The sequence below is a fragment of the Tetranychus urticae genome, chromosome 3, assembly GCF_039701765.1.
Source record: "Tetranychus urticae isolate SD_2017Ah chromosome 3, NJAU_TeUrti_SD_1.0, whole genome shotgun sequence".
Lineage (NCBI taxonomy): Eukaryota > Metazoa > Arthropoda > Arachnida > Trombidiformes > Tetranychidae > Tetranychus > Tetranychus urticae.
Genome location: NC_142960.1, coordinates 6,568,232 through 6,596,223, shown reverse-complemented (window position 1 = coordinate 6,596,223; position 27,992 = coordinate 6,568,232). Strand labels below are relative to the sequence as shown.

The 27,992-nt window shown below is 30.0% G+C and overlaps 1 protein-coding gene and 1 long non-coding RNA gene across 3 annotated transcripts; both read left to right on the top strand.

Moving 5' to 3' along the window:
- LOC107371212 (RYamide receptor) lies at positions 1 to 27,862 on the top strand. 2 transcript variants are annotated; one of them, XM_015939230.3, is made up of 4 exons: positions 1 to 1,498; positions 26,228 to 26,328; positions 26,956 to 27,046; positions 27,385 to 27,862. In XM_015939230.3, the coding sequence occupies exons 1-4, from the start codon at positions 551 to 553 to the stop codon at positions 27,556 to 27,558; spliced, it is 1,314 nt and encodes a 437-aa protein (XP_015794716.2). In that variant the 5' UTR covers positions 1 to 550; the 3' UTR covers positions 27,559 to 27,862. The 2 variants fall into 2 exon arrangements, with proteins under 2 accessions (XP_015794716.2, XP_089124821.1); XM_089268695.1 differs by lacking the exon at positions 26,956 to 27,046 and having other exon boundaries at positions 428 to 1,498; positions 27,385 to 27,596.
- On the top strand, positions 21,497 to 24,139 carry LOC149093269 (uncharacterized). Its single transcript, XR_016199539.1, has 3 exons — positions 21,497 to 22,162; positions 22,272 to 22,824; positions 23,776 to 24,139. It is a non-coding gene; the product is annotated as an uncharacterized LOC149093269 (long non-coding RNA).
- Positions 27,863 to 27,992: the final 130 nt, after the last annotated feature.

Below are 27,992 nucleotides of genomic sequence, written 5' to 3'. Positions count from 1 at the left end.
TATCCTTTCAACCTGAAAACTAGAAGCAAGGAAAAAAAAGTTTCAAGTTTTTTTCCTTTTATATTTAAAAAGAAATACAAAAAATGAATCACAGAACGTAAAAAAACTGAGTGATGAAGTGAACAATTTGATAAATTGTTGAACAGTTGAAAAAAAATGGTTTGGTAAAAAAACTGGGTTAAAATTTAGGTACTCGAATCAATGTAGAGAGGGAAAAGACACAAAGCAAAACACTCAATCACCTACTGTAATGCATTATAAATTGTTAACCCAACAGTTGGCCATTTTTGTTTACAATCACTGTTATAGTGTCCATTGTTTACCATATCTTTGGTTGTTACATCTTTAATTAGATTCAATTTCAGCAACATTACATGATCGGTTTACATATTGTGATCAACAATCTGTTAATTAATAAGTGAAAATATTTGTGGTGCCAATCAAGTTGATTGTATCAACCGTCCAAATAAGGAAAACCAAAAATCAAGAGGAAAAAAGAAATACTTGATTCCATAGTAACCAAACAAGAAACCCAAAGTTAACCGTTAAAATGGATATAACCAGATACAAATTTGGAATTACAAATAGTTCATCTTTAGTGTCAGCCTCTTCTTATCTGATTAAATCAATTTTAACCAATGTTTCACCTTCTGCCTCTCCCTTATCTTTAACATCTTTACCGTCTTCTCCTTTATCTTCCATAGTTGTGTTGCCTCCTTCAAGTTCAATTTCAACGTCACCACCTTCACCGTTGCCGCCATCGGAGGCTTCTTTATCTGGTGATGAGTCTATTGATAACTCTGAGGCTAGTTCTGAGGGAATTTATCAAATTCCTCCTTTGATGATAGTCTTTTTAACTTCAATTTATCTTCTTGTTTCCCTTTGTGCCGTCATTGGTAACTCAATGGTTCTCTGGATTGTTATAAAATCCAAACGAATGCGAAATGTAACCAACTTTTTCATTGCAAATCTTGCCGTAGCTGATCTTGTTATAGCATCGCTTGCTGTGCCCTTTCAATTTCCAGCAGCTCTACTTCAACGATGGGTTCTACCTCATTTCATGTGTTCCCTGTGTCCAACAGCTCAAGTAGTTTCCGTAAATGTCTCCATTTTCACCCTAGTTGCCATTTCTCTGGATCGCCATCAAGCAGTTACCCGACCTTTAGCAACCCGAATGTACAAGAAAAGTGCCTTATTTATTATTGCCTTCATCTGGTTAATTTCCTTGTTACTTGCTACACCTACTTTTGTTGCTTGGGAGGTTCGCTATGTTTGGTCAACTGAATCATCAAATTACACTGAACCCTTTTGTGACACTTCATCTGTTTCCTCAGACTTTTGGCGACATTATAACCATTTTCTTGTTGCATTGCAATATTTTATTCCACTTTTCGTCATTTCTTTTGCTTACATTCACATGGCGGTTATACTGAGCAAAGTTGATGCTACAACAGCAAAGCGTAATGATTACATGAGAGCTCTTCAAAACAAACGAAGAGTAAGAAATCTTTTTTTCATATTTTTCTGTCCTTTTTTCCTTCTTTTGTGGATCTGCTTACATTATTTAGATGCTTCTTTTCATTCTCTTCATTACATTTTTCATCATGAGTTCATCTTTTCACCAATCCACCAGTATTTCATCAATTTCCCTCTATGAGTTATCATCATAATGTATTCCTTTTCTCATCCTTAATTTTATTCCATCCTTGGCGTATTTTATTGTTACACATATTATTTATAATATCAATATTATTATCGTTGTTGTTTTTACTCTTTTCCCTTTTCCCTTTTCTCCTTTTCGTCGTTTTGTTTCATTGTTGGTTAGAAGATTAAAAGTGTCTCTATTCATTGATCAAGCGGAAATTTAGTTTATATTTTATCACTATTCTCATGTTATTTCTTAAAGACAATCTTAACCCTTCGCTAAATTTACTTGATAATAATGAAGGTTACCGATAATCTGTTATCTTCATTAAAATAAGAAAATTACTCGTTAATGCTCTCTAGTCGCAACTATTAAATATTTATTATTGCATTTCTTTTAGCCAAAATAAGCCTTATATCTCTCTTCAGAATCTATCATTTTAATGTAACAAAACTAGCATTTTATTTTAATTTTTTCTTCATTGCCATCAAAGTTGATATCATTTTACTTGTACTCAATAATGATTGAATTGTGAAAACTAATCTCAGCCCCGGAAAAAAGAGCTGAACAAAAGCCAACCAAACAAACATTATTCATGGCAATTTATTTAATCATTTTGTTACTTTTCCCATTCTCACATTTCATGCATACACATTGTTTCAATTGTTTCGAAATTATTTTATTCATTTTTTTATTTTTCCTTTTTTCAGATCAGATTAAGATACAATCAAGACTTATTCACCTTTGAATACTTGAACATTGCGAGATTTTCAGGGAGTCAGGGAAAGGCAAAGAAATCTGGAGATTAACTTACAACAATGTTGTAACAACCTTTCACTTGATATACAAGATACAGAAAAAGTTAACAAAGAGGAAAACCAAAAAGACAATAATAATCATCATGAAACTTCAGGAAGAAGCATAATTTTTATAATGCTGAAAGAATCTGAACAATACTATTGTAATTCAATAGCATCAATAGAAACAACCAGAGACGTTTCAGGCCAACAGTACAAATCAAAGAAAATAATGACTGATGTTAGCCAACATTTTGGACTAATAATTTCCAATCAACAGTAGTGAAAATTTCTGGGTCGTTTTGATTTTTCCCCTGACCATTTGGATCCTCACCTTTACATGAGCTATCAAGAAATCAAATCAAATCAACAATCTATTGGATCAAGCATAAACATTGAGATAGAATCTTGAAAGAAGCGCAAAAAAATAGTCAACTTTAACATGTACAATAAACATAATCATCATCATTACTATTATCATTATCATTCAGGCAATGTTTTCAAATGTATCAAATGCCAATGTTTCTGATTGAAATCTCATTTAGCCTAATAGCTTTTACATTACCTCTAACTATTATCATATTGTAGATGATGATAATACTAATGATAATGATTACGATTATGATGCATCATGTATATCCTCTGATGGTCGATAAATAATAACAAGAATCAACAACTGTGATGGACCAGAAGCTAAAAATGACTAATTTTGGTTGACCTGAAAGATGTACAATAATAAGGCTCAAAGTCAATCATAAGTGGTTCACACAACCAGAGGCTATACATGATTCTAATAATGATAATCAATTTATTCTTATGTTTTTCTTTTCCTCTTATCCTAATATTAATATTGTAATATAACAATTTTAATATTACATTTGATCTCTCTCAATGTTTATCCCAAAACTGGTTGATTTGTATAAACCACATTACAAGCTAAATTGAACCTTCTCGGGGAAGATCAAACATCCAGAAATAGCCATGTATTTGGAACTATCAAGACTGGTCAACATGAAACATTGATATTTCAATGTGTGACAAAAATCTGGTAATTTCAATCAACAACATATGGCTATCAGAAACAATGAAATATTTTCACGGATTAGCTCAAGTCCAAGGATTTAATGCAGTTTATTTGCTCAGTTATACCTGATAATCAATATAAACCAAAATGATCAGGATTGCATGTTTGCTCTTGAACCTAAAACGAATCTGATATTTTTTTAGAAATTTTTTTATTTGTTTCCCTTTTAGTTTATTTATATACTTTGATGTCTTTTTTTTCAACTCACATTACAAACCAACAGTGAAAAAATGTGTCTTTAGTTGTCTCAATATCTTTGGTCATGAAGCTTCAATTTTCATGGATCATTAGAGATGAACATTGATATGGAATCAAATAAATAGTCTTATGAATTTGATGAGATGCTTTCCATCTTCATCTGGTGAACAGTTCTGTAAGCATAATTTGAGTTGTGATTAAATTTGAAAATCTTTCAAATCATGATTGAAGTCAACATACTTTTGTTGATTTAAACATTTGTACAAATTTTTTTTACATTTCACTCTTGTCTCATTGTTTAATATGCAAACTAAGCAAACAGTTGGGAAAAAAATGAACAAAATTTTCATTTTGACGTTTTTTTCCCTTCCTTTCCTGGCTGATATTCATGACTGGATGAAATAGTAAAATGAAAAATGCAGATTGAATTTGGTGATGAATTTCATTTGTTTTGTTTTACTCTATTCAACATTCAATATTTGAAAGGGAAAAGCAATTTATTATAATTTTTCATCTTTTGTTTGCTTCTTCTAATTCACGTAAAGTGAATAAGTAATATTGATACAATTTATCAAACAATAATAATGTTGTCATCTAATTTTCAATCAAAATGATCACTTGAAACTTAGACAAAAATCTTCCCCCAAGATAAAGAGACTCATGTCTGGCTTGTTATGTAAATTGTTTGACAGAAATCATGAAACAATGTAAACCATTCAGGTTATTTCAGCACCAGAAAGATGGGAATGATCTTAAAAGCGATTGTAACCATTAACACCAGATATGCCTTTCAATGAATGCTTTCAGTGTTGTCTTTGTAAGTTTACTTCAACCCAAATTTTTGAGCAAAACCCAAAATTAAAAACGCTGTTACATCAAGTACTAATGACTAACAATTTAGACAAGACTTGAATTTCAATCTTTATTATTACATTAAACTTCAACACAAAATGTTAAAGATTGCCAAGCTTTCTTTGCAACAAAATTGAAGCTCATTTAAAAATTATGATCATCGGGTTATTTTTTACTGTCATTATGACATGAAGTTTTTTGGGTTAAAAGACAGCTGATAAAAGGTGATGACTAAAGTGGTCTGATATTTCATGTAAAGTTGAACTGATTGGTTCAAAATTTACTGTTCATCAGGTTATTTTACATTGTTATTGTGGCAAAAAATTGTCCAAAGAGACTTGTTGAAATATGTTTGGAAACAGAGTTGATTATAATCTAGACACAGGGTAATGCTAATGATTAACTGGTTTGGCTGACTGAATTGACTATTTTGCATCAAAATTGTGACAAGCTTATTGACTAAAAATTAAGCACAATTTGATGAACAGAAAGAGGTTTTATCCTAAGCGTATTCATCAAACAAAAATACAATGTTATTCTGGTTGAATTACTTTTGTCTAGAACAATTTCATTGACAATTGAATTATTTTACAGTCAATATGAGCATTTTTCATCTCTTTAGTAGGCCGATAACCTTTTAGTTTAATCTTGATTCGATTGATTAATTCATTAGATAGCGATTGAAATTGGCAATTTTCACCAAGTGTTGACCTTAAAAGAGTTGCATCTTTGTCTCTTTATTGCCTTTTCATTGTAAAGCCAAATTAATTAGAGAATTATCATGATAATAAAGATAATCTTTTCCTGTGATAATCATGGTAATGAGAGTATCAAGAAGACATGTTATTAACAAGCTGAATTAATACACACAATGGGTGAAGATGGAGAAGCTTCATCAGCATCTTTAACCGATTCCATCCTTAATGATAACATCAACTGTGAACAATTTTCAGTTTAACTTTTGTCTCTGTCAGCTTTTTCCCTGTCTTTATAATGTTAATAACAATAATATCAATGCTGACAATGATGATAATGATGAGGATGATGAGGATGATAATAAAATGTTAAACTCTCACAGGGACTCAGTAATATAAGAAAGCAATTGTTTCTGGTTTTGGCTTTTATCCTTTATCATGGATCAAATGCCCATTCAACTTTACTTTGGTCACATTTCATGGTTTTTAATTGAATAAGATTGCCTCATAAATAACCAGGGAATTGATTGGTAAACTATCAACTGTTTAATAATGATTGACAATTGAAAGGTTACAGACTTGATTACAAACATAAACTTAAATAAACTCATTGTTGTTACTTGGAGTCAGTTTTTCTCGGTTCAAAGCAAATATCAAAATCCAGGTCTTGATTGTAATTAAATTATCATTTCTGGTTTAATGGGCAAGGCGTCTACAAACATCTTTCCCCTTTAAATTTAGCCAGACTGGTCAACTGACTGTTCAAATTTAGCCATTGAGGCACAATTTGATGAGATTTTCAAAGAGTTTATGAGCTTGAAATTCACTCTGAAATCTCAAAATTCATTTCAAATCATCAGTCTATTCACTTTTGCTCTTATTTGCAATTTTAAGATCTTTTCTCATTAAATTATTTTCTCATATCAAAAATTTAACGCTAGTTAATTCCTTGTACTTATATTTTCTGGTTTCACTCCTAATACCCAAAAAATGCTGAAGCTAAGTTGACAGGTAATCTTGTTGCCTTCATCATGATATTCAAATTAAATTGGCCAAGGATGGAAGAGGTTGAAAGATTGGATTCACAAAAATCGCAAATGATATTGGATAATCATTCATGGCTGATGAAAATTTTAAGATGAAAGATTCGGGTTCAGTTGAAATTGCAGTTTCGCTAGGAAATGATCCTTTAGACATTGAAATTTTTGAACTATCAATAAGACAATCAGTTTGAAACCAATGCAAATAAATTTCTGGATATTTATGTTGGCTTTATATTTCGTGATCAAGATTTAATTGTATTCATAAGCAGAGATGCATTTTTAAATACAAAAATTATGTGACAATAAAATAGACTTTTGACTTTTGTTCAATTTAATTACAACATTTACCTTTTGATTTTACCTTTTAGTTCAAATGATAAATTTGCATGAAAAATAGACTTCTGCTCTCGATTAAAGGTCAATATTGCGAAAATGAATTTCCATCTTAAAATAGATTTGCATATTTGACGAAAAAAGTCAATTGTTTTGTTGCAATTGAAATGCATTTCTATTTATATTTTGGGAAAATGAATATTTACTTTTCTCAAATTACGTTTAATTTTCTATTAATATTAATATGTAAATCATTAATACAAAAACAAAGAACCGATTAAGTTGAGCTGTTTTACAAAGAATGGTTTAAGACTAATGTGAATAATATTAAATTCAGGGTTACATTATCAGTAAAGTTCAGTCAAGTCTTCATGATGTGACGCAAATTAATTTCGATATAATTCACTAGAGAATTTTAATTTCGAAACAATTTCAAGAAGAAACTATTAAATTCAGCTTTTCGTGAGATTAGGATCACAGAATTGATACTTACTTGAAGACTTGTTCAACATTTTGCAGCATAATGCAGTTGAAATCATTATTGCAATTACTTTGCAGTAAATAGAATGGAAATTGAAATGTTGAACATTTTGCGACGAAAATTTTGCCCTCTTTTTCATTTCTTGCATTCAAATGATCCTAAGATTCCTATAAATGTCTAAAAGTCTAGACATTGTTTGAGCTCTACAGGGAGGTGAACATGATAACCTCAACTTTTCTGTTTCAATGCAAGTCCCACAGCATTCTAAGGGATTCTTCATCACAATGTATCAAACTTTACATTCAATGAATCCCTCAACTGGTTCATTCAAGATGTAACTCTAACAAATAAGTATTCAAGTCCTGTTCTGGGTTAACCCAGTCCGACTGAATAACAAGACGAGATCTCATCTGTTTAGACACCAAATTTAGTCGATCTTAAACAGTCAATCGATATCGAGTAATTTCGGTGTTTACATCTTATCCAAATCAACGCTCTTTTGCTTTTCATAAATGTTACTTTTGTTTAATATTTGAAAATTTTTCTGCTATTAAATGAAATCGAAACTCTTTCAACTCTGATTTTGCCATTTTAAAAATTTAGCTTCGAGATGAGCCTGTATTAGGTGCTCGAACAATGGTTACGTTTGCATAGTTAACTTGACCTGAGACGGATGAAAAGACTGTCAAGTTACTCTCCGGGTCTTGTATCATCAGCGAGAAAAGTTTGTTTTGTTTCAAAGTAGTTTTAGTTAAAGTTTTAAAAATCAATGTGTGCATAAAAATCAAAACGGTTGATGGAGAAATTGTTCAGTTTGAAGATTCCAATTTCTGAAAGATACACATTAATCTGTCTTTGCCTTTCTACAATACAAGAGCGTATTCTCATAATTCAGATTATTTCTTCAGAAGACACATTAATCTGAACTCTAAAGTCTCAAAGACTTAAATAATAAAGACTTTGGATGAATAGGACAACTTAATTATGGAAATACAACCCAAAGTTTCTGTTGAAAAGAGTCTAAACAGTCTACCGTAAACTTAACAGTGTTAACAACAACTTAACTTATCCGTCTCTGGTCAAGTTAGCTATAAGCGTTGCCATCCCAAGGAACGCAATATGATTACATTGAAATGCAAAAAATTAGTCAAAGTGATCAAAAGAAGCAAATCGAATGATCAGAGAAGTTGAAAACTAAGAAAATTGGCTTATTTTGCATCATTTTCCCTCAATCCTAGACAAGAAATGATCAAAACTTGAAATTGGATAGTTTAAAGTGATTCCCATTCAGAAATTGAATTTGAATAGCGATCAGTCTTACCAAATGTCAAATGTTACCCAGTCTTAATCAACATAAATTTATCCAGCGTAATACAAGCTGAATTATTTTCAATGTTGACTTGGAATTTTGTGTATCAAAAGTTTTTATAATTAAATCACCGATATAGCTTGTTAAACAAATGATCAAAAGTCAAATGCTGAGGATTGCTGTTTCTTTCATTATTACATTTGCTTTACACCAACCAATATCAATGCAAGTTCAATTGAAGGGTTAAAGTCAATAGATTGTAACACCTTTTTCCCTGCTTCTCCTGAATAAGTATTTTCTTATTCAAGTTATCATGATGATCATTGATTAGAATACATTAGATCCTATTTTTAACCAAATGGGCAAAGAAGATGAACATTTCAACCGAACAAGTTTCATGAACAAAATGGTAACAGAAAAAGAAATACGTAAATCTAATTTGTTTCTTTACACTTTGGTTATCCTGTTCAACCCAAACTGTTAACCAATTCAAATTCAAATTGATTCATTTGCACTTCAATTGTTACATATTTCAATTGAAATTGTAATCAACTTTTTCCTCTCAAACTTTTATTCACAATTTACTGACGATTTCAACAATCAATCCTACAAGCAACTCATGTTGAAGCTTGCAACCTTTCAACTTCAACTTATTAATCGAAAGATTAATTCAATTGTAAATTGTTTGAATCAAACGAAATACTTGCGAAATCAAATAACAATTAACAAATAAACAAACAAGTCAAACACAATTGCTACTCAACGACCTGAAAGATTTCAATTAAAATGACAATGTAACGATATTTTGCTCGAATCACCAAAATTGTCTTCTCATGTAACCAATCCAATTATTAATAAAATCAATTATAAGCAACAATCTTTTTTAATTAAATTAACTCTTGTCTGCGTCACTATTTCAATGATTAAAGGATTGAATGAAAACCTTAACCTAAGTTAGACATTATGCTAATTGAATAGAGACAGAAGTAAAACGAGAAAAATATTAAAGTATTCAAGTCTAATTGTTGATCCAAATAAATTAAAAGTCTTGATTTACTCATCATTTGTTAGCATTTTTATTACTTCAATGCTAATAATATCATTGAATCATTCATATTGTAGCAAGTTGACTCTTGTAATTGCTAATTGATTTCAATTTTGTTGAGTCTTCAATTTAAACATTCATTTTTAGCAACGAAATGAGCTTTAATTTCATTTCTCATTGTAATTTTGAAAAGCAATTGTTCTTAATTGAGTTAGTTGAGTGTAATTTTGTTATTCCCAATCAACCGTTAATCAAATAGCAATTTATTAATAGATGTTGATTGGTTTCCAGTGAATGTTGGTTCACTGACCGTTGTAAAGCTTGCTGAGCTCAAACTAAACAGTTTTTGAATTCAATAAAACCTTTAAAGTGTTTCGATTAACTGTTTTAACATCTTGAAGCGACTGGATTGAGATTGGAATCGTGAAAATACTGAAGGTTTGACCTAAGTTTGACACTTTTCTAGAGATTGACTTTTCGTTGTTACTCTTGATCAAGTGTATCTTTGAAAGGTTCAATTGCGAGTCAACTTCGATGTTTGTTTCGAGCAATGGATAATTTGAAATAGATCAAATTGGAAATGATTGCTTGTCAAACAATATTAAGGTTAACAATACGAAATTAAATTACTGATGTTTGCAACATTGTGTGTTTGCAATTTGCTTTAAAGGAATAACTTGAGTTCAAAGATTGTGAACTTAAAAAACGGTAAAGATGAACTGCATTGTTGACACAACAAGTTAATGAAAATTTTGGTAATTATTAGTATTTAGTGAATTACATTGACGCAACTTTACCTGTCTCTTCACAGTTATTTTTGCTCAGCGGTTCGGGAAAGAGTTCAACAAAATCTTGATTAGTTGCAAATTTACCGCATTTTACTTCAGACTCACTTTCAAATTAGAAGATTCTTTGTGTTTAAGATCTCTTTTGTTACATGAAGAAATCCTTCTTTATTCATGAGAAAAGCTTTATTAACTTGGTTCCTATTTTCACAAGAAATTAATGAAAATTTACTATTTTTAGGAAAAAAAACTGTACAAAAAGCAATGTTTGAGCTTTTACACTCGACTGTTGCACTTGAATCAATCTTTTTATTTCGTCAGTTCAAAGTATGATGAAGTCATAGACTTTATTATGATTTCCCGCATGCCCTGAGGACGATATTAGTTATTGAGATGAGATGATTTTGTCGATTTACAGACTCACATTGAATCTTTGTGTTGATGGGACTTAAATGTCATTTCAATAGCGTTACTGCAAAAACGAAGCTCATTTTTCATCGATTAACTTTTGTCTAACAAGTTAGAGTTGCTATTTTTGGTTATGATCTCATTAACTTATTCAATAAAATAAAATCTTATTTAAATCAATTACTTTGTCTACAGTTTCTATTACTGAGTGACAATTAAATGGTTAACTAAAGTAAGAGGCTGTAAAAATTTCATTTTCAATTCGATTTTTACCAAATTTTCAGGAATTAAAATTAAGGTAAAAGGAATTCAATTTGTCAAATTTTTGAAGTTGAAACCTTTACGGGCGACAATATGATGCAATAGGGGCTGCAATGAGGATTTTTTTCATGGGGGCTATTTTAACAATAACTTCCATCGAAACAGTTCAACTTCAATAGAGGAGTTCAAATTTTTCATCAGATAGCAAATCCGATGCATAACCGATGGGATGAGGACGAAAACGCGTTACAGCACTTTAAATCAGATTGTAGCTCATTGCTTCACATTTAGCGTCATATGATCGCCCGTGAAGATTTCAAATTTGAAATTTTGATAAATTGAATTCCTTTGGCCTTAATTTTAATTCCTGAAAATTTGGTAAAAATCGAATAGAAAATAAAATTTTTACAGCCTCTTACTTTAGTTAACCATTTAATTGTCACTCAGTATTTGCTTTGTTGATTATAACTGATTGATCAAGCTCAACCAACAATTTACTGATTGATTTAAAGTTGAACTGACATTAAAAAGTTTCTTCCCATTGTCACTGTAAATTGATTAAACCCAAAATCAATCCCATTTCAGCTCAAGACTTGATTGAATCTTCACCAAATTTGATTGAAGTAACAAATAACATTTAGTTGGATCGAATGGCCAACTGTACAAGACTCTTGACAAGATGCTTTGAACCAAGAGACATTGTAGGCTGCAAGATGTAAAGTAATTGCTCGACCCAAGATAATTGTTTTGACCACAATTGTTGCTTTCGATTGAACCAGATAAACAGACCAATGCATTTCAAACGCAATCAAACAGTGAACATCTTGCATTGGATCTTATATTCAATATCACATCGTATTATATTTCAACTCATTTTACAATGTTGCCATGATTGGCAGAGTCATAAATTGGAAACGAAATCCATTTTTGCACAATAAAACAATAAATGAAAACAAAAAGCAAAGCGATTTAAAGGATTGTACAAAGAGTTGACTATTTATAAATCCAATTATTCAGTTTAATGGTAAAAATTATGTTTCATCTTTAAATTTATATTATGACATTTTGAAAGATGAACTCCACTTTTGAATGGACGATAAATTTTTCATGCAAATGAAATTTTCTTATTGATTTTTGATCATCACCTTAAATATATTACAAGTTGATACACAATTTTTGATGTTTAATGCAAAGTGTCACGGTTTACAAGCTATTTGTATCCAGGTTACATCTCGATGCAATAATATCTCAATATTCACATTAATAACGCCATTTTCAGTCCTTTATTTCAACCATTAATCTAATGGATTAAGGGTTAATGGTTGTCTCAATAGTGTTAAACGAAACTCATGAATGTCAAAGTGTATTGTTATTTGTAAACATTGACTGAGGTCATTCCAAATGAAATGCTAAAAATAAACTGATCTAAAGTAAGGCTAACTGGACAGACTGCATTTTCACAAAGGTCAAAAAGGCTCTTGACTGTGATCTAAATCATAAATTTAATTTCTCCTGAAGGAAAAGTAAAAATATTCAGTGTAAATCCACTAAAAATGGAGTTTTATTTCAAGCTTAAAGTTGATTTCATTTCTATCTTGACATTGATCTTGACTCTTCTTCAAGTGTCTAATGACGATTTCAGCTATAAATAAACCAATAATTAATAAAACCTCCACAAAAGTAAATTTAAATTTCAATTCCCTTTTCACAGATATTGACCAAAGAAAGGTTCAACTAGAAATGGTCATTTTGAACCTTTTCAATGTTAACAAAAGGTTAAAAGATGATATTTTCCAACTTTAACTCAATTATATTTTTAATAAAATCAACTTTGAACTGATAATAACTTATATTAAATGAAAAACAGTTTCAAACAAAAGTCAAAGATCCTTTTAGCAAAAAGACTTTGACTGATCTTGACCCTTTGCATGGTAATTAACATTTACTGTTTCAATGAAGATGGCAAAGTTGATTGTCCTTCTTGATTGAAAATAATTTAAATTAATTCTTCTTGAAGTCGACTCATAAAAGGAAATATTGAGTTGGAAAAGAATGGTTTACTTGAAATTATTGCTCTGAACGTGATGATGAAACGATATTTACAGATGATTATCATTCATCTTGATTTATTGCTCATTTTGATAAATGAAGGAAATTGGTTATATTCAATTTCCTGGCAACAATTTGTACCTTAAATCAATTGGAAATTTTCATTGTGACCAATAGCCTGAAGGGAAGAAGATAAGTGTTTTGGAAAGTTCAATATTTTCCAGTTCACTTGTTTTACCATCATTTACCATCAACATTATCAAGTCCCAAACTCCCTGCACTAACTCCCAGTAAATCATGTAATAATCTTATCGTTATCCTTGTCATGTATATTAAATCGAGTAACAACTGTTAACAACCTTTCCAATTGATTGTTCAATCAGATTTGGATCTTTGAAAGTCTTACTTGAAACTTGATCAACTCAATCTAAACGTTTCAATGTTGAAAAGAAAAGTAGAAAAAAAGATTTTGCTCTAAAAATAATTATTTCATTGTAACTCTGATTATTAATGATGCAAATGAAGGAAAGCCATTTATTAATCCTAACAAATGGTTGACAATTAATCACAGTCGCACAATCAAACCAACGAAACAACAAAACAAGAATTGTTGGTCGATATCAATTTAAAGGTGAATTTGATTGCTTTTTTCAGGCAAACCTTTTCAAAGATGAAAGGTAGAGAGAATCGGAAAAAATAATGAGAATTGCTTGTTAGGTTGAAATGCAATTTAAAGTATCATTAGAATGATTACCTTCCAACAGTCTTATTGGATTGTCGTGCTATGATAATCAACCCAATAATGAAAGTGTAAAAAAGGTTGAAATTTGTTGAGACACTTTACCTTTTCTTTTACCTATTGATTTTTCAATTGACAGTCTATCCAACACTTGAGGAAGAAAGTTGAGGAAGGTTGAGAAATATTGAACAAGGGTTTGTTAAATTCAAAATTCTTGTTTCCTCCAAGTTTCAAGGAAAGTTTGGAAAAATGTATCATAATAACAAGTCTATTATTATCAAATACTCCAAGTTTTGTGCCTTAATTTTTTGCATATCATTTTAATGGTTAGACTTGGAGTTTGCTTCAGTTTTGGTTTCAAGTTTTGTTTTTATTCTCTGTTCACTTTGACCAACATTGCTTGTTCATTAGAGAAGTGATCAATCATGAAACTTTCAACTTTTAGAAATTGGTTTGAAAAATTTAACTCGAGTTTCAATCTTTTCTAAAACATCTTATGAAGCCAGGAGTTTCAATCTTATTGATGTGAATACCAAGAAATTGGATAAGCGTGAATGCTGTAATGAGCCCAACGATGTTGAAGTTAATCGTTCAACATTTTATAAACATTTTGATATAAATATTTTGCACTTGAAACTCTTGAGAGTTTCTTGGGATTTCTCGAAGTTTCAATGTAAACCTTTAAACTTTCATTCCCAGTTGACGAGCATTTTGTCTGCGATTATTACATTTGCTTTTTTCCTATTGATGCCATTACTCAGTAAGATTGTGATTGTCAACCTTTGTCCGATTGAGACAAATTGAGAGAAAGAATTTCTTTCACTGAATTCCCAGAATTGTTCTTGCGTCTTTTTAACATCACTTCAGTGACGTTAACGATTCAAAATACAATTATGAATGGATTAGAAAAGTTTTCATCGGGAAAAGTATCAATGAAAAAATGAGGATTTTGAAGATTTACAGTCAAGAGTGAAAAGAAGTCTCATTTTGTTGAATAAATATCCTATCAGTGTCATTCAAAGTGAAACTTCATTTTGAATTACATTTAATCTTACATTTGATCACTTAATTGTCAGATCTAATTTGCAAACCTTGTTGACATTGTTGAAACTCTGGTAAATGTTGAAATCTTATAAATAGATCGTCTAAATAGACAAAATAACAAAAATTTATTCTGCAACCAGATTCGAAATGTAATTACTACTAATCAAAGATTAATTATTCAGTCTCGTTTTTACAAATCCAATTAAGAAGATGAACCCGTAATCAAGCATTTAATCTGAAACAGTGAATCAGTAAATCTCAAGTAATAAAGATCTCATTGAAAAATAATTCCAGTAAATCATGCAATCATCAATCTATTGATATCCTTCAACCCAAACTCAATCACACATTGAAACATCCAAAAATGTAATCACGAAACCAGAATTTCTTGCAACCATGAGTTTCTGAAAGATCATTACGAGAAACATTCCTAATAAATCTCTTAATCCAAAGCCTCAAGTATCCATATTGAAAGATATACAATTGAAATCGAGACTCAACTCTTTGTAAATGCTAACCAATGCGTTATTCAATGTTCAAGTTGCGTTGACTGAAAATGTAATCTCAATGGTCAACCTTTGACAAGCCCATTCATCATGTGTTAAATTGAAACAATAAACTGATCTTCAGCTTGATATATCTTCTGACAGATGGTACTTTCAATAGCATTTACATTTAACCTTAAACTTGTCAGTTTACGATGGCCAGACAAAAGATTGAAAAAAGCTTGTTACAATGTTGATATTCATAGAGAGTTATTAAGAGAATAATTGAAAATTGTTATTCCTTTGTAATTCAACCATTTTTCACCATGAAATGTTACAATGAATCAAACTGGAAATGCAGTGAAAAATGAAATATTCAACATTTTCTCGCTTCTAGCCAGTTGATCGCTTCACCATCTATTTATATCACTTTAACTTTCACAATTGTCTAGTTTAATCAGCATCTCATTTCACCGGTAAACCATTTGTCTCATACAAATAGCAAAATATCCATTCATCTGAAAGCCATGAAAAAGCAAGATAATCATAAATGTTTCCCTTCATTTGAACATTCATTTTTCTTGCACTTCTTAAATTATTATTATCATCAATTATTACAGTTGTGAATCTGAATGAACGTTAATCAACTCATTAGTAATATCATGAAAGTATAAATATTTACCTTTTTCTAGACGTCACTGAGTTTTATATTAAAGTAAATTCAGACTAAGAAGCAAATAAAATCTGATTCAATATTGAAGCAATTTCTTGAAGAATAAATCTTTTCTTTTTTCCCGAGTTTCCCCTGAAAATCAGTTGTTTTTCAATCATTAACCATTTTAGATATTAAATTGTGAATTTAAATTATTCACAGGCAACAGTGTTTAAGGAAAGAATCTGGAATCAAAAGAATCTTCTTTTACTCTTTTAACCTTTCCAATAGTAAATTGTAAATAATTAAATTCTTAGTCGTCAGGGTAATTGTTATTCACTTGTTGCTAATTTAGTCAATGACTTAAGGCTAATCAAATTTTCTGTTTCTTTGTGTTCCTATTACAATAATCAGTTTCATTATTATTAAATTTTTCATTTAATTTCCTTCAACCATTTCGAGAATTTGAAAAATTTTGATTTTCCTGTTTGCTTTTTATTGCTAAATTGCTATTTCGATGTTTAATTAATTTGGTAAAATCTGCACTTGAATTGAAACATTTTCAGCTATTTTACACACCTAACAATGTGTGTTCAATGGAGAGTTATCAATAGATTGTTACAAAAATAATTCTGGTTTTCATTGAATTTCGAACCCTGTGAACATTTTCAGATTGGAAATTCATTTTTTGGTCATTGCAACACATCGAAAGGTTGAAGTTAATTCTGTTCCTACACAAACTCCTATTTTTGGGTTCAGCGAAAGCCTTTCAGCTTTAACCAGAAAAGGTCACCTCAAGATAAGTCTACTCAATGCTTAATATTTTACCAATGATTAAATGTTTGAACAAGGTTTTGCTAATTACCAAATAGTGTAAATAATTGCTTGATCAAATGTTTAATTTCAATTGAAATTAATTAACTTTTACAATCTTTATAACTATTGACTCCAAGATTTAACCAGATTTACCCGAAACAAAACAAGTTTGAAATCATTTATATTTTTACAAAACGCTTTATTAACTCAATCATTAACTTGAATATCAATCATTCAAATGAAATGGTTTACAAGAAATTCATCAATTATTGATAAATAAGACAAAATTTCATTGTTGTTTAGTCTATTGTTTAATGATATCGATGGATGAAAAGATGATGAAAATCTGTTGATATAATTAATATTTACATTAAACTTTTACTTCAATGTTTTTTCACTATTTTAATGAAAATTTATCAATTTTTATGATTCCCTGAGGCTTTTAGTTCAACTAATAATATTATTTTCATATTTTTATCCAAACAAAACAGTAATTGCTATGCATTTTGAGTATGAATGAGAAGAAAGCATTTGCTAAACGAATGATAGATGATGAAGATGGTGGTGATTCATCAAGCACCGGTGTAAGCACTGCTAGTAGATCAGCTGAGCAATCAGCTAATAATAGTAGAACATCATTATCTGCAAGACAAAATCTTCAGCAAAGTGAAGATTTAGATTAGGAGTGAATTATTCTGAATATTGATAAAGAAAAATAATTGATGAAAACACCAAAAAAGAATATAAAATTTATGATAAAAATTATTCGCTCCGAATTGTTTTCTATCTCTTCATTTACCTCTTGCAAAGTTTACTTTTGAACATGTCAACGTTTCATTTATTTTAATCATCTGTAATTGGAAAAGAGGCAAACATTGAGGGAAAAATACTTTGTAATCGAAACAAATGCATGATTAAATAATTAGACAAATTAACTTTGAAAATACAAATAGATGCTTATTTGATTTATTTGATCAGTGTAAATCCAAATTATAATTCAATCAACCGGATAATAACAATAAAGATCTCAAGTTTTGAAATAATTTTTAATCAAAAGACTAGATCGGAGAAAGAAAAATATCAACATGAACGCCATTTATATATTTTTTTCTTTGTTTCTGTGGGACATGTAATAATAATCATCATTATCATATTTAGCTGAAAGATTATTGGGGTTAGGGTCAAGAAAAGGTTATACATTCTGATGGCCATTAGGAATTTCTACTAAAGTAGAAGTTATAATATAAGCTGATCTTTCCTCATCAATGGTTACATAATAAATATCATCAACATCGTCCATCCAACGTTTTATCTGGTCGACGGTCAAATTTGGGAGCTCTCTGTCTCTGTCTTGGATGATGATGAGATGGACTGCCTGACGTGGTTGCATAAGATCTTGCAATCCCACAGGAAGATCTCCAATCGTGTCGAAAGGTATACTGACTGCGTCACGATTTTCAGCCATAAAAACATATTGACGTAATATCGCAAAATTTTACTTATTACTTTACTATTTTTCTGATCCGATAGTTCTAGTTACATGTTCATAACTCATACTGGCTGAAGAATATGGGTGATCCCTTAACATTCAGTTGATCAGGAAAAATTCATTCCATCTTTCCAATGGTATGAGTTATGGATATGGAATTAACACTATCGGGTCCGAAAAATTGGTGCGGTTTCAGAAAATGACCTTTTAATGTCAATTAGAGGTCAAATAAAGAATTGAATAACCTTGAGCACAGGAACTTATCGTTGTGCAATCTAGAATAGCTTATGGTTCAAGTCTGAAGTCTGTTGCACTAATCGTTCGTGAGTTATGCCTGCATGAAGGCGTAAAATGAAAAAAAAACGCCCGGTATATTTATCATTTTGTTCAGCGATTCTTGATGAGAAAGAAAAAAGGAATTTTGTTGTTTAATGGGTAAAAGCCAGTTCATGAGCTTTTTGAACGATGGCCAGCTTTGAATTTTTGTCCAAAACGGGTAAATCTTTGTAAGGTGGCTCTTTGGCTCCATGGACCATTAAAGTCCATTCCTTGAAGAAACCCTTTTGTGGTTTGTCTCCATCAAACTTAATCTCCAATGTCCAACGACCTCGAGGATTTTCACTCCAAGTGTGTGTTGTCATGAATGGCCATTTGGTAAAACCATCACGAGAATCATCATCCTTTGGACGTCGACTCAAAATCATTGATCTAAAATATTTGGAAAACAAGCGACAACAAACATATTGATGTTAGCTTAATGATAATGATAGATGATGATATTGGGTTAATAAGAAATAAGTGGCTTTTAATATCAAGAGTTAACTGCTGAACTTTATTAGAAAGCGAAGAGAGTTTCGACTTGATTCCCAATTTTCTCAGTGTTATTCCAGTGTCGAGAGTTTTCCTTGGCAAGTTTGCTGGGAGTTTTGTTGGGAGTGTATCTGGAGTGTTGGTTATTAAAAGACAAATTTTGAAAGGAAATTTATTTTTCTATGAAATCCCTTTTAATTGATTAAATTCATTCAAAAGCAATTAATTCAAAGCTTGATTTACCAATCTTTCTTTGATGAATGAATCTCTTTTATTACAACATTTTCATTTTGAATAAAATTTTTGTTCAATTTATTTTAAAGGTTCAATTTGTTTTACAAACTTCATTTACATTTAGCTAACATCTTTGATTCAGAATCACTTTGCATAAATATGATGAAATTTGTGAGAATCGGCTTTTAATTCAGACACTGATATCGATTTTGGAAGGAAGAAGAAAAGTCGAGAATCAAAATTTATTACTTTTAGCAATAAGTTTACCTCCAAGTTAAGGTGGGAGTTGAATAGTTGACCAAACAAGATGAGCTAAAGTTGCTATGATCAAGATGATATTAAAGTTGGTTGGGTCAGTGGTCGGTCGTAAAATGTTTAAATTGTCTAAACCTGGAGGGTAAATGAGATTGAAAAGTAGGTGATAAACTGGTTTAAATAGAGATCGAGGTAAAAATGAGAAAATCTAGGAAATTCATTGTGAAATTTTCTTTTGGATGACAGGGAAAAATTGGACAAGTTTAGGTGCGAAAGGCATTGAAAGACATTTATTTGTCATTTTGACAAAAGAAACAGTTTAAAAGTTCTCCATTTTATTCTGTTTGCTTCCAATAAACCATTTTACCCTTTGCTTTATATACTCGATTCTTTATTAAAACCAATATACTGGTGATAATCGAGTGTATATTTCAAGAGCTAGACTTGGATGAGAAAAGGATGAAAATCGGTTTACTTTGGATCTTGAAAGTGAAAAAATATTTTGATGATACAGATAATATGTATGATATTAGCTGGGTTTTTTGGTGTTTTTTTGTGTTGTTGTTCAAGGGTTGAAAAAAGTGTAAAGCAATTTTCAAAAGTCAATGTAGACTCTGCATTATCATCATTATTACATTATGATTATCTTGGATATTGTTGTTGGTAATGATGAGCCTTTTGAGGATCAAGTTATTTGGTTATTGGGTTACCACTTGAATGGACGTGATCATCGAGTCTTTGGTTCAATGGGAAGAAATGATAAAAAATGGTTAAGATGTTGGATCAAAGAAACTGATCAAAGACTTGGCGTAATTTAATAATGATAATGATCATTGTTCAGTTAATATTTAGGTCTTTTCAGCTTATTTATGTTTACTATTTTGATAACAATGAAAACAATCTTTCAAACCTTTGGCCATTTTAAACATTACTTTAAACTCTCGTTTGATCAGTCGATTGGGAACATTTAACGGTGCAATTTGGTGAAATTGTTTAATCAATTTTAACCTTGCAATTAACATTAAACATTCCGATTACTTTACAGCTAATTTTAGCAATTTAAGGAGAGGAAAATTGATGTTAATAGACATTTTCTCATCTCTAATTGTGTCAAGTCCTAATCAAGTCTTGATCATTTTCTGAAGATCACTTCTTTAATTGTCTAGTTTTTCCTGATTGTTCAATGTTGACAATTTTCTCGTCGTTTATCAAACAGGTTTAGGTAAATTTAGCTAAATAATGATGATCATTTGCCATATTAATAAGGCTTGGATGAAAAGAGGGTTGAAAAGATGAGGATCAACAAAGAAATTTAATTTTTGATTCTCATTTTTTATTCATTTTTCATATTTGTCTTTCAATCTTTTATTTATTAAAGTGTTGGAGTAAACAATCAATTTATCTGCATTAATTGTTCATTAATCAACAGTTTGCTCGTTTCACTTGATAAATTAATGATTCAATCTTAAATCTTGAAAGAGTTTGATCGGTATAAAGCTTTGGGTTTAACCTTTAGTGTTATGTTTATGCTTTTTGTCTTTAACCTTTTTTATTCATTCAACTTTCTCAATACTCTCATGTAACTATCAATATATTAATGAAGTCTGTAAAATTTTGGCAAATTAATTTTTCAACATCAGTAGATTGTTTCACAAAATGCTGTATTTTGTAAATTTTTAATGCTACATCAATCTGATTGAAGAGAGTTGAGATTTTTGTATCAACATTCGTAGTTGATCATAGCTGTTTGTTTGCTTTTTGCTCGTAAATCATTTCTGGTTACATTAATTCGCTGATGGATTTTCATTTTTAAAAATTAATATCATTTTTATTATCAATTTCGCAATTTAATTCATATTTGATTCATAGGTGAATTGGCTGGAAAATCGGGAATTTTATATTTACTTTATATTATTTATTAATTTTGTCATTTGCTAGGTAAAGGGTGTAATTAGGTAATGACCCCTTTAATCTCTGGTTGTCTTAACCGCCAAGATTTGGGTAAAGAGTAAAGAAGCCTATTTGGGTTAGATAACTGTTATGTAAACTCCTTAAAACGTTTGATTATTTTTGTGATTTACTAATTAATTTTCAATTTTGTCATTTAATTTTATGGAAATTTGTGTATTACTATCTGTTATTGACAAGCTGTTGATTGTGAAGAAACATGCCTGTTGCCACCTTTTCTGATTCCTCAGCGGATTACACTCTTTATTCTGACTTCAACACACATCATTTCAGTGGCTTTATTAATTTAAATTGTGCCACTCAATGGACTCAATTAAGCTGAACATTTTCCACCTGATTCTTCATGACATTCTGTTTAATCGGTTTTGTAAATCATTTAGTGTTGACTCATCAATCTATTTCTACATTTTTTTTCTCTTTTCAACCTTTGAATTTATCATTTTTGTCATGCTTTCTTTTTCATCTTTATTCATTAAGTGTTTCAGGCTTAGTGAAGGTTAATGGTTGAAATTGATTTTGATAGAGTTTCAATGTTTTAATTAAACTGTTAATGAACCGTTGGTTATCTGGGGATAATATTCACTTGTTTTTCACTTCAAAATTTTGCTCATCTATCTATTTTCACTGGGGAAAAAGCCAATCTATCATTTTAACATTATCCATACGTCTTATGGATAGATGAAAGGTAATGTTCAATCTAATATTTATTGATATCATTTCATCCAATTCGACTAATTCTTTTAATGGATTAATTTCAAACATCATAATTTTCTTGTTCATTCATTTTTACTCAGATTTTCGCCCTTTGCTTTTTCACTTTTAATGGAGAGCAGAATAAGAAAAATTTTTCCTTCGGTTTGTCGATTATTCATGAGATTTTATGGGAATCCATGCGAATATTCATCAAAAACTAAAGATTTCATTGCTGACTCTCGTTAGAATACAAAATTACCCCGAAGGAGAATAGGAAAAGGATAAGACAGACTAAAGATAATATTGCTCAAGGATGGATCTATCTAGATAATATGTATTTATCTATACACTTTGGTCTATTCATGAATGTTTATATCAACTGGAGGAGTACAAGGCGAAAAAAGTTCAAGACTCAACCCATCAATATCTTGGAGCAAGAAGAATATGAAGGAAAAAGCAGATAGAAAGCAGTAAAAAGATGATAAGGAAAAGTAGCAGAATAAATATCAGAATAAATAGACGAAACTGATTTTCATGATGAGGACGTAAATGCATCTGATATAACTGTTTCAAATGATGATGATGAAAAGTATAAAGAGAGCATCAAACATCATTATAAAGATGAAAGTGGAAAAGGTTTTTTTTTCATTCAAGGTAACAAAACTTTTCAGAAGAAATATTACCTCCAACATGTAAATTTCAATACTGATCAATACTATTAGCTGTTGGGAAACCAGAAGAAGAAGAAACTTTTCTCTTGGATGAGAAAAATGGATTCAAATAATTTCTCTCTGAGCAACATTCAGATGAGCCTTAATTTCACATATTTAATAAATCTCAGGGAAAGTCGACAGGGTGTCAACATGAAACACTTTTACTTGATACATCTTCAATTCAAATGAGTTTCAAAGGATTTTTTTTCTCAATTCCTTTTTTTTCTTCCTTTACCTTCCCATAACTAATACAGTATTGATATGCATTTATGATATTTATTTAGCTAATGCAAGAGAACCAGAAAAGGGTTGCAACTATTATTTAATGGTAAACATGAACTGAAACTCAGCAATTGCTGTTTCTCAATAATGTTTCAAATTCCTTTTCTTTTTCTCTTCTCGTTTATTTTCTCGTTATTTTTTGACAAATTGTTTTGCCATTTCTCTAAATCTTGTTTGATTCTTGCTTTACTCAAACATATAATATTATATATCAAACAAAAATATAGCTGTTGGGTAAAAGTTGTTTGCTGCATGTTTTTTTACCTCTCAAGAGGCATTTAAAATGTCTCTAAATGGTTTGAGAAAAGTTTGTTTACCTGAGAAATGGACAATTGATTACACGAAAAATATATGCAATTGAAGGAAGCAAGAAAAAGCAGTAAAAAATGGCAAACAAATTGATTTCAAAATTTTGAAGACGTTTACATTTTGAAATATTTTTACATCGATTGAACCAGAAAAACCCAATTTTAAATTTCAAATGTTAACGAGACAAATGAATAAGCTAAAATGTAACAATTGTACTTCAACAATTAACTGTTGCGACTGGATTGCTTGATATTTCATTTTATTGATTGCTTTATTTTTATTTTATAATTTTTACCCTTAGAAAGATTTTCAAATAATGGATTAATTGGATTGGAAATGAAATTATGAATCAACTTCATTGACTGGTTAACGAAGATTAATTATAAACCCATTCTTGGTTCACCATCTTATCAATGTTAACAAGGATTCCAGGCATTTCAACTGAATACCAATCACAACTGTAAATGTTAGAAGTCAAACTACAAGAATCAATATCAAATTGCTTGTTACATATGCTGTGTTATGGTTTAATATTAGAGTCTGTATAATCATTTGCTATTCAAGGTTCATCCAAAAGATTGAACTCTATGATTATATGAAATGATAAGGTAAAACGGTGTAACTGATGTTTGAAAATAGCTACTGTTACAAGACTAAAATAGCAAGATTTATATTGTGATCATGTTTATAATCGGTGTTTAACTCATCGGACTATAAATAACATTGAGTTAGATGAAAGTAAATCAAGTTGATAGTGAAACATAAAGTCTATCAAATATTGATGAGTTGATTATTGAAAAGGGTGAAAATGATGGTGATAAAGAAAGATTTACATCAACATTTCGATTGAGGAATGAAAAATATTCCCATTTCTCAGGCTGAAATTTTGGGTAAACAATATTGTATTGAAGTACAGTTTGATTTAGGATTTATAGTTGCGTTTATTTTCATTTTGTTTATTTTACCTTTTTTCAAAGGAAAACAATTTTCATTTCCAACACCTGAAATTCATGCACAAATACAGTTTTATACTTGCACAACAGAAGTTGTAATGATATTGATAATAATTTTATATATTTTTGCCTTCTCCAAACAAAAGCAAATGATATAAAAGTTGAAAGCCTCAAGAGGCAAAAGAGTGCAAAAAAGGAGGATAGAAAGTTGAAAATGAATAAAGAAAAAAAGTAAATCTGATAAAATTTTGGGTTAAATTGAAAGGGTAAAATGAGACTCGAAATGATCTCTCATTTTAACTCAACTTGCACCTAAAAATTGTTTCTGAATAAATTTATTTCGCTCAACATTTCCAGTATTATTGGGTGACAAAAAGAGGATTCAAATCTGTCTCTTGTTATCAATTGACAACCAGACTTTGGATTCAATTAGTGTGAGCTTTTTTACAATGTTGGTATTATTTGATTTTCAACATTTTCATCTATTAACATGAGAAAATTGTCTGACAATGAAACCCAAAACTGTTGCTATTTTCCCATTGAATCTCTTATTATTTCCTAATAATTCTGTCTTCCAATTTTGACTTATTTCTCTAGGAACTTGTTTATACCTTTACTTTTTTTCTGGTTATTTGATGTACACACACACTAATCAACGGTAATTACTAATGTCAACCTGACAGAATGGTAATTAACCATTAATTACTGTAACAATTTAAGAAGATTGGTGAACAAGTGGGCGCACAGGAGTGACTGGTGTATCCAATAGCTAAACATGAAACCAATCTGTTGTCTGTTTACCAAGAAAATTGTTCATTTCAAGCTTTTACCATTTGATTACCATGAATAAACTGACAGCAATCTTATCGCAAACATTCAGGTTATTAATAACAATGAGATGATCGTCATTTGTATGTTTGATTGTTATGTTTAACTGGAACAATAATAGATGTTGTTTCATTAATGGTTAAGGTAAAGTTGCACCAAAAAATGATTTTGTGGATCACTGAATTTTCAAGTTATTCTGACGACAGAAATGATTCTTGTTTATATGCTTGTCACTGTTTTACAATATTCATTGTCCTCTTCATCGTCTTCATTTCGATTCCATATCCATTGAATTTATTGATGGCATTCTTAATGATTCCTTTGAAATCCATTTTTCCATATTTTTTATTGTCGACATCAATTTATCATTAATGTTTTCTTCCTCTTCTTAAAACAAAACCGATTGTCAAATGAATCAAATTTGTTGATCACAATTTTTACACCATTTTGGTTCACGCACAATTTACTAAATACAATCCAATCAATAATACAAATTGCATTTAAAACTGTCGCCTAATATCAATCAACGAAAATTGATTGTATTTTTCATTCTATTAATTTATACTCTTGATTGATTACAACCATAAAGGCCCATCTTCACTGTTAACATTCATTTAAACATTTTCATTTAGGAAGCAAAGGTTCAACTTAGCTTTAAAAAAAGCGTTAATGATGAACTTTTTTCTTCTAAATTTCACTTTTTCCTTTATTCAATGACTATTAAGCTTTCTAATTAGCTTAATAGTCATCATCTTTAACCAATTAATTACTTTGTCATAATTGTTTTTTGTCAACTGCTGTTACTAGGCGAAAGAGATGAAAAAAAGGTCTAAATTGTTCACACATTCATAACCAAGACTGACTTTGTTTTTACCATTTGATTTTGTTCACTCTTCCTTTATTTCATTGTTATCATTCATATCAACCCTGGTTAATTGACAATTAGCTAATTTACTTTCTTCATTATCACAGGTTATCAAAATGCTGTTCATTGTTGTCGCTCTTTTTGCCATTTGCTGGTTACCCTTTCAACTGTACAATATACTTCAAGAGATTTATCCATCCATCAATGAGTAAGTATTGTTTTGGTTAATCATCCATCAACCCAAACTCCAATCAAACTGTATTACCAAGTAATCGCATTGATTAGTATTGAGTAAATTTGGTAAATTACATTTGAAATTACTCCATGTTCAAGTTGTTGGTTATCCAGAAAAAGCTCCTCAAAATGTGAATCCTTTTGTTTCTCATCTTCATCATTCATCATTTGGTTGCTTGATTCTGGTTGAAAAAAAGGCAGATTAACTTAATCGCATTAAAATTGTCAAAATTGTTGTAATAAAGGGTGAAAAAGGAAAGTCTATTTTTCACATTTATTTGCATTTTTTTTGTCTTCTTTCAAGTCACAATGAGTAAATAAATGGCAATGAAAATGAACTTTTCATAATGATTATGTGTTAATATGTAATGAGATGACGGAAAAGGCAAAACAATGATAGTTGGTTGGTCCAATTTGATGGTAATACAATGATAATAGTGTTAATAATATTGAAAAATGAGATGACAATCGGAGTAAAGTATTCAATCAATTGAAATTGTGCATAAATTGACCAAGAAAGCAACAAAAAACTGCCAACATTGTGTACATTAAATATGAATGGATTACTCAAATTATTGTACTTTATTTATTATGTTTACAGATATAAATATATTAATGTGATCTGGTTTTCATGTCATTGGCTTTCAATGTCCAATTCATGTTACAATCCATTCATTTATGCTATTTACGGAGTAAGTATATTAATTAATTAACACACAGTTGAAGCTCGGCTTGTTATTTCATTTTGTATTTCAATGTAAACAGTTGAAACGCTTTGTATTTGCTTAATATTTCAAATTTCAAATGAACCACTCATTTTAGTCTCATGAATTAATGATATTAGTGGCTCCTAAATTGAAATGTTGTAATATATTAATGTAAAATGAAAAATGTTACCAGTGAATGGATAAGGATAGGAAACAGTGAAAAGCGAAAGTAAAAGGATTGAAATTGAACAAAAGCTTCAAGTATTACTTTAATATCATTTTAATATGCTTACTAATTTGGATTTTGCTTTTGATTTTTAAAGGAACGATTTAAGGCTGAATTTGTGGCTCGATTCAGGATTTGCAGGGTTTTACGAAAATGCATGGTGACTGATGATAAATCAACAAACGGATTAACCTACAGTTTTACTGGAAGGAAATTTGCTGATACAAGTTTATACAAAAAATCAATTGGATCAAGTGCTGCAGCTGAATGACGATTATCATTGATTAGGCTTAAATTGTAACAATTCAACTCAACTTCAATACTGGATCAAATTTTTAGCATCATTGGACTAACATTTGATAGATTTATTTTTTAACTTCAATTGACACAATCAATTTTTTCCCTCTTTTCCATCATTATTCATTTATCTAAAATAAGGTTAATGATGTTAAAGGACAAAATTATTGTATTAATTGGGATAAACTGGTCAGTTTATCTTTAAATGCAAACGCAATTGCTTGATATTGTAATGTAACTACAATATGTTGGTAATAAACCTTGAAGGTTAAAATTTATCTCGCTTCATTTGGTATTAATTTAACACTTGAAATGGATTACAATCAAGAAATGTAATAACATTTTTAAATGTGATATTATATGATAGCTAATTGATTGTTATGTAAAAAATGTTCATTTCAAGATTAT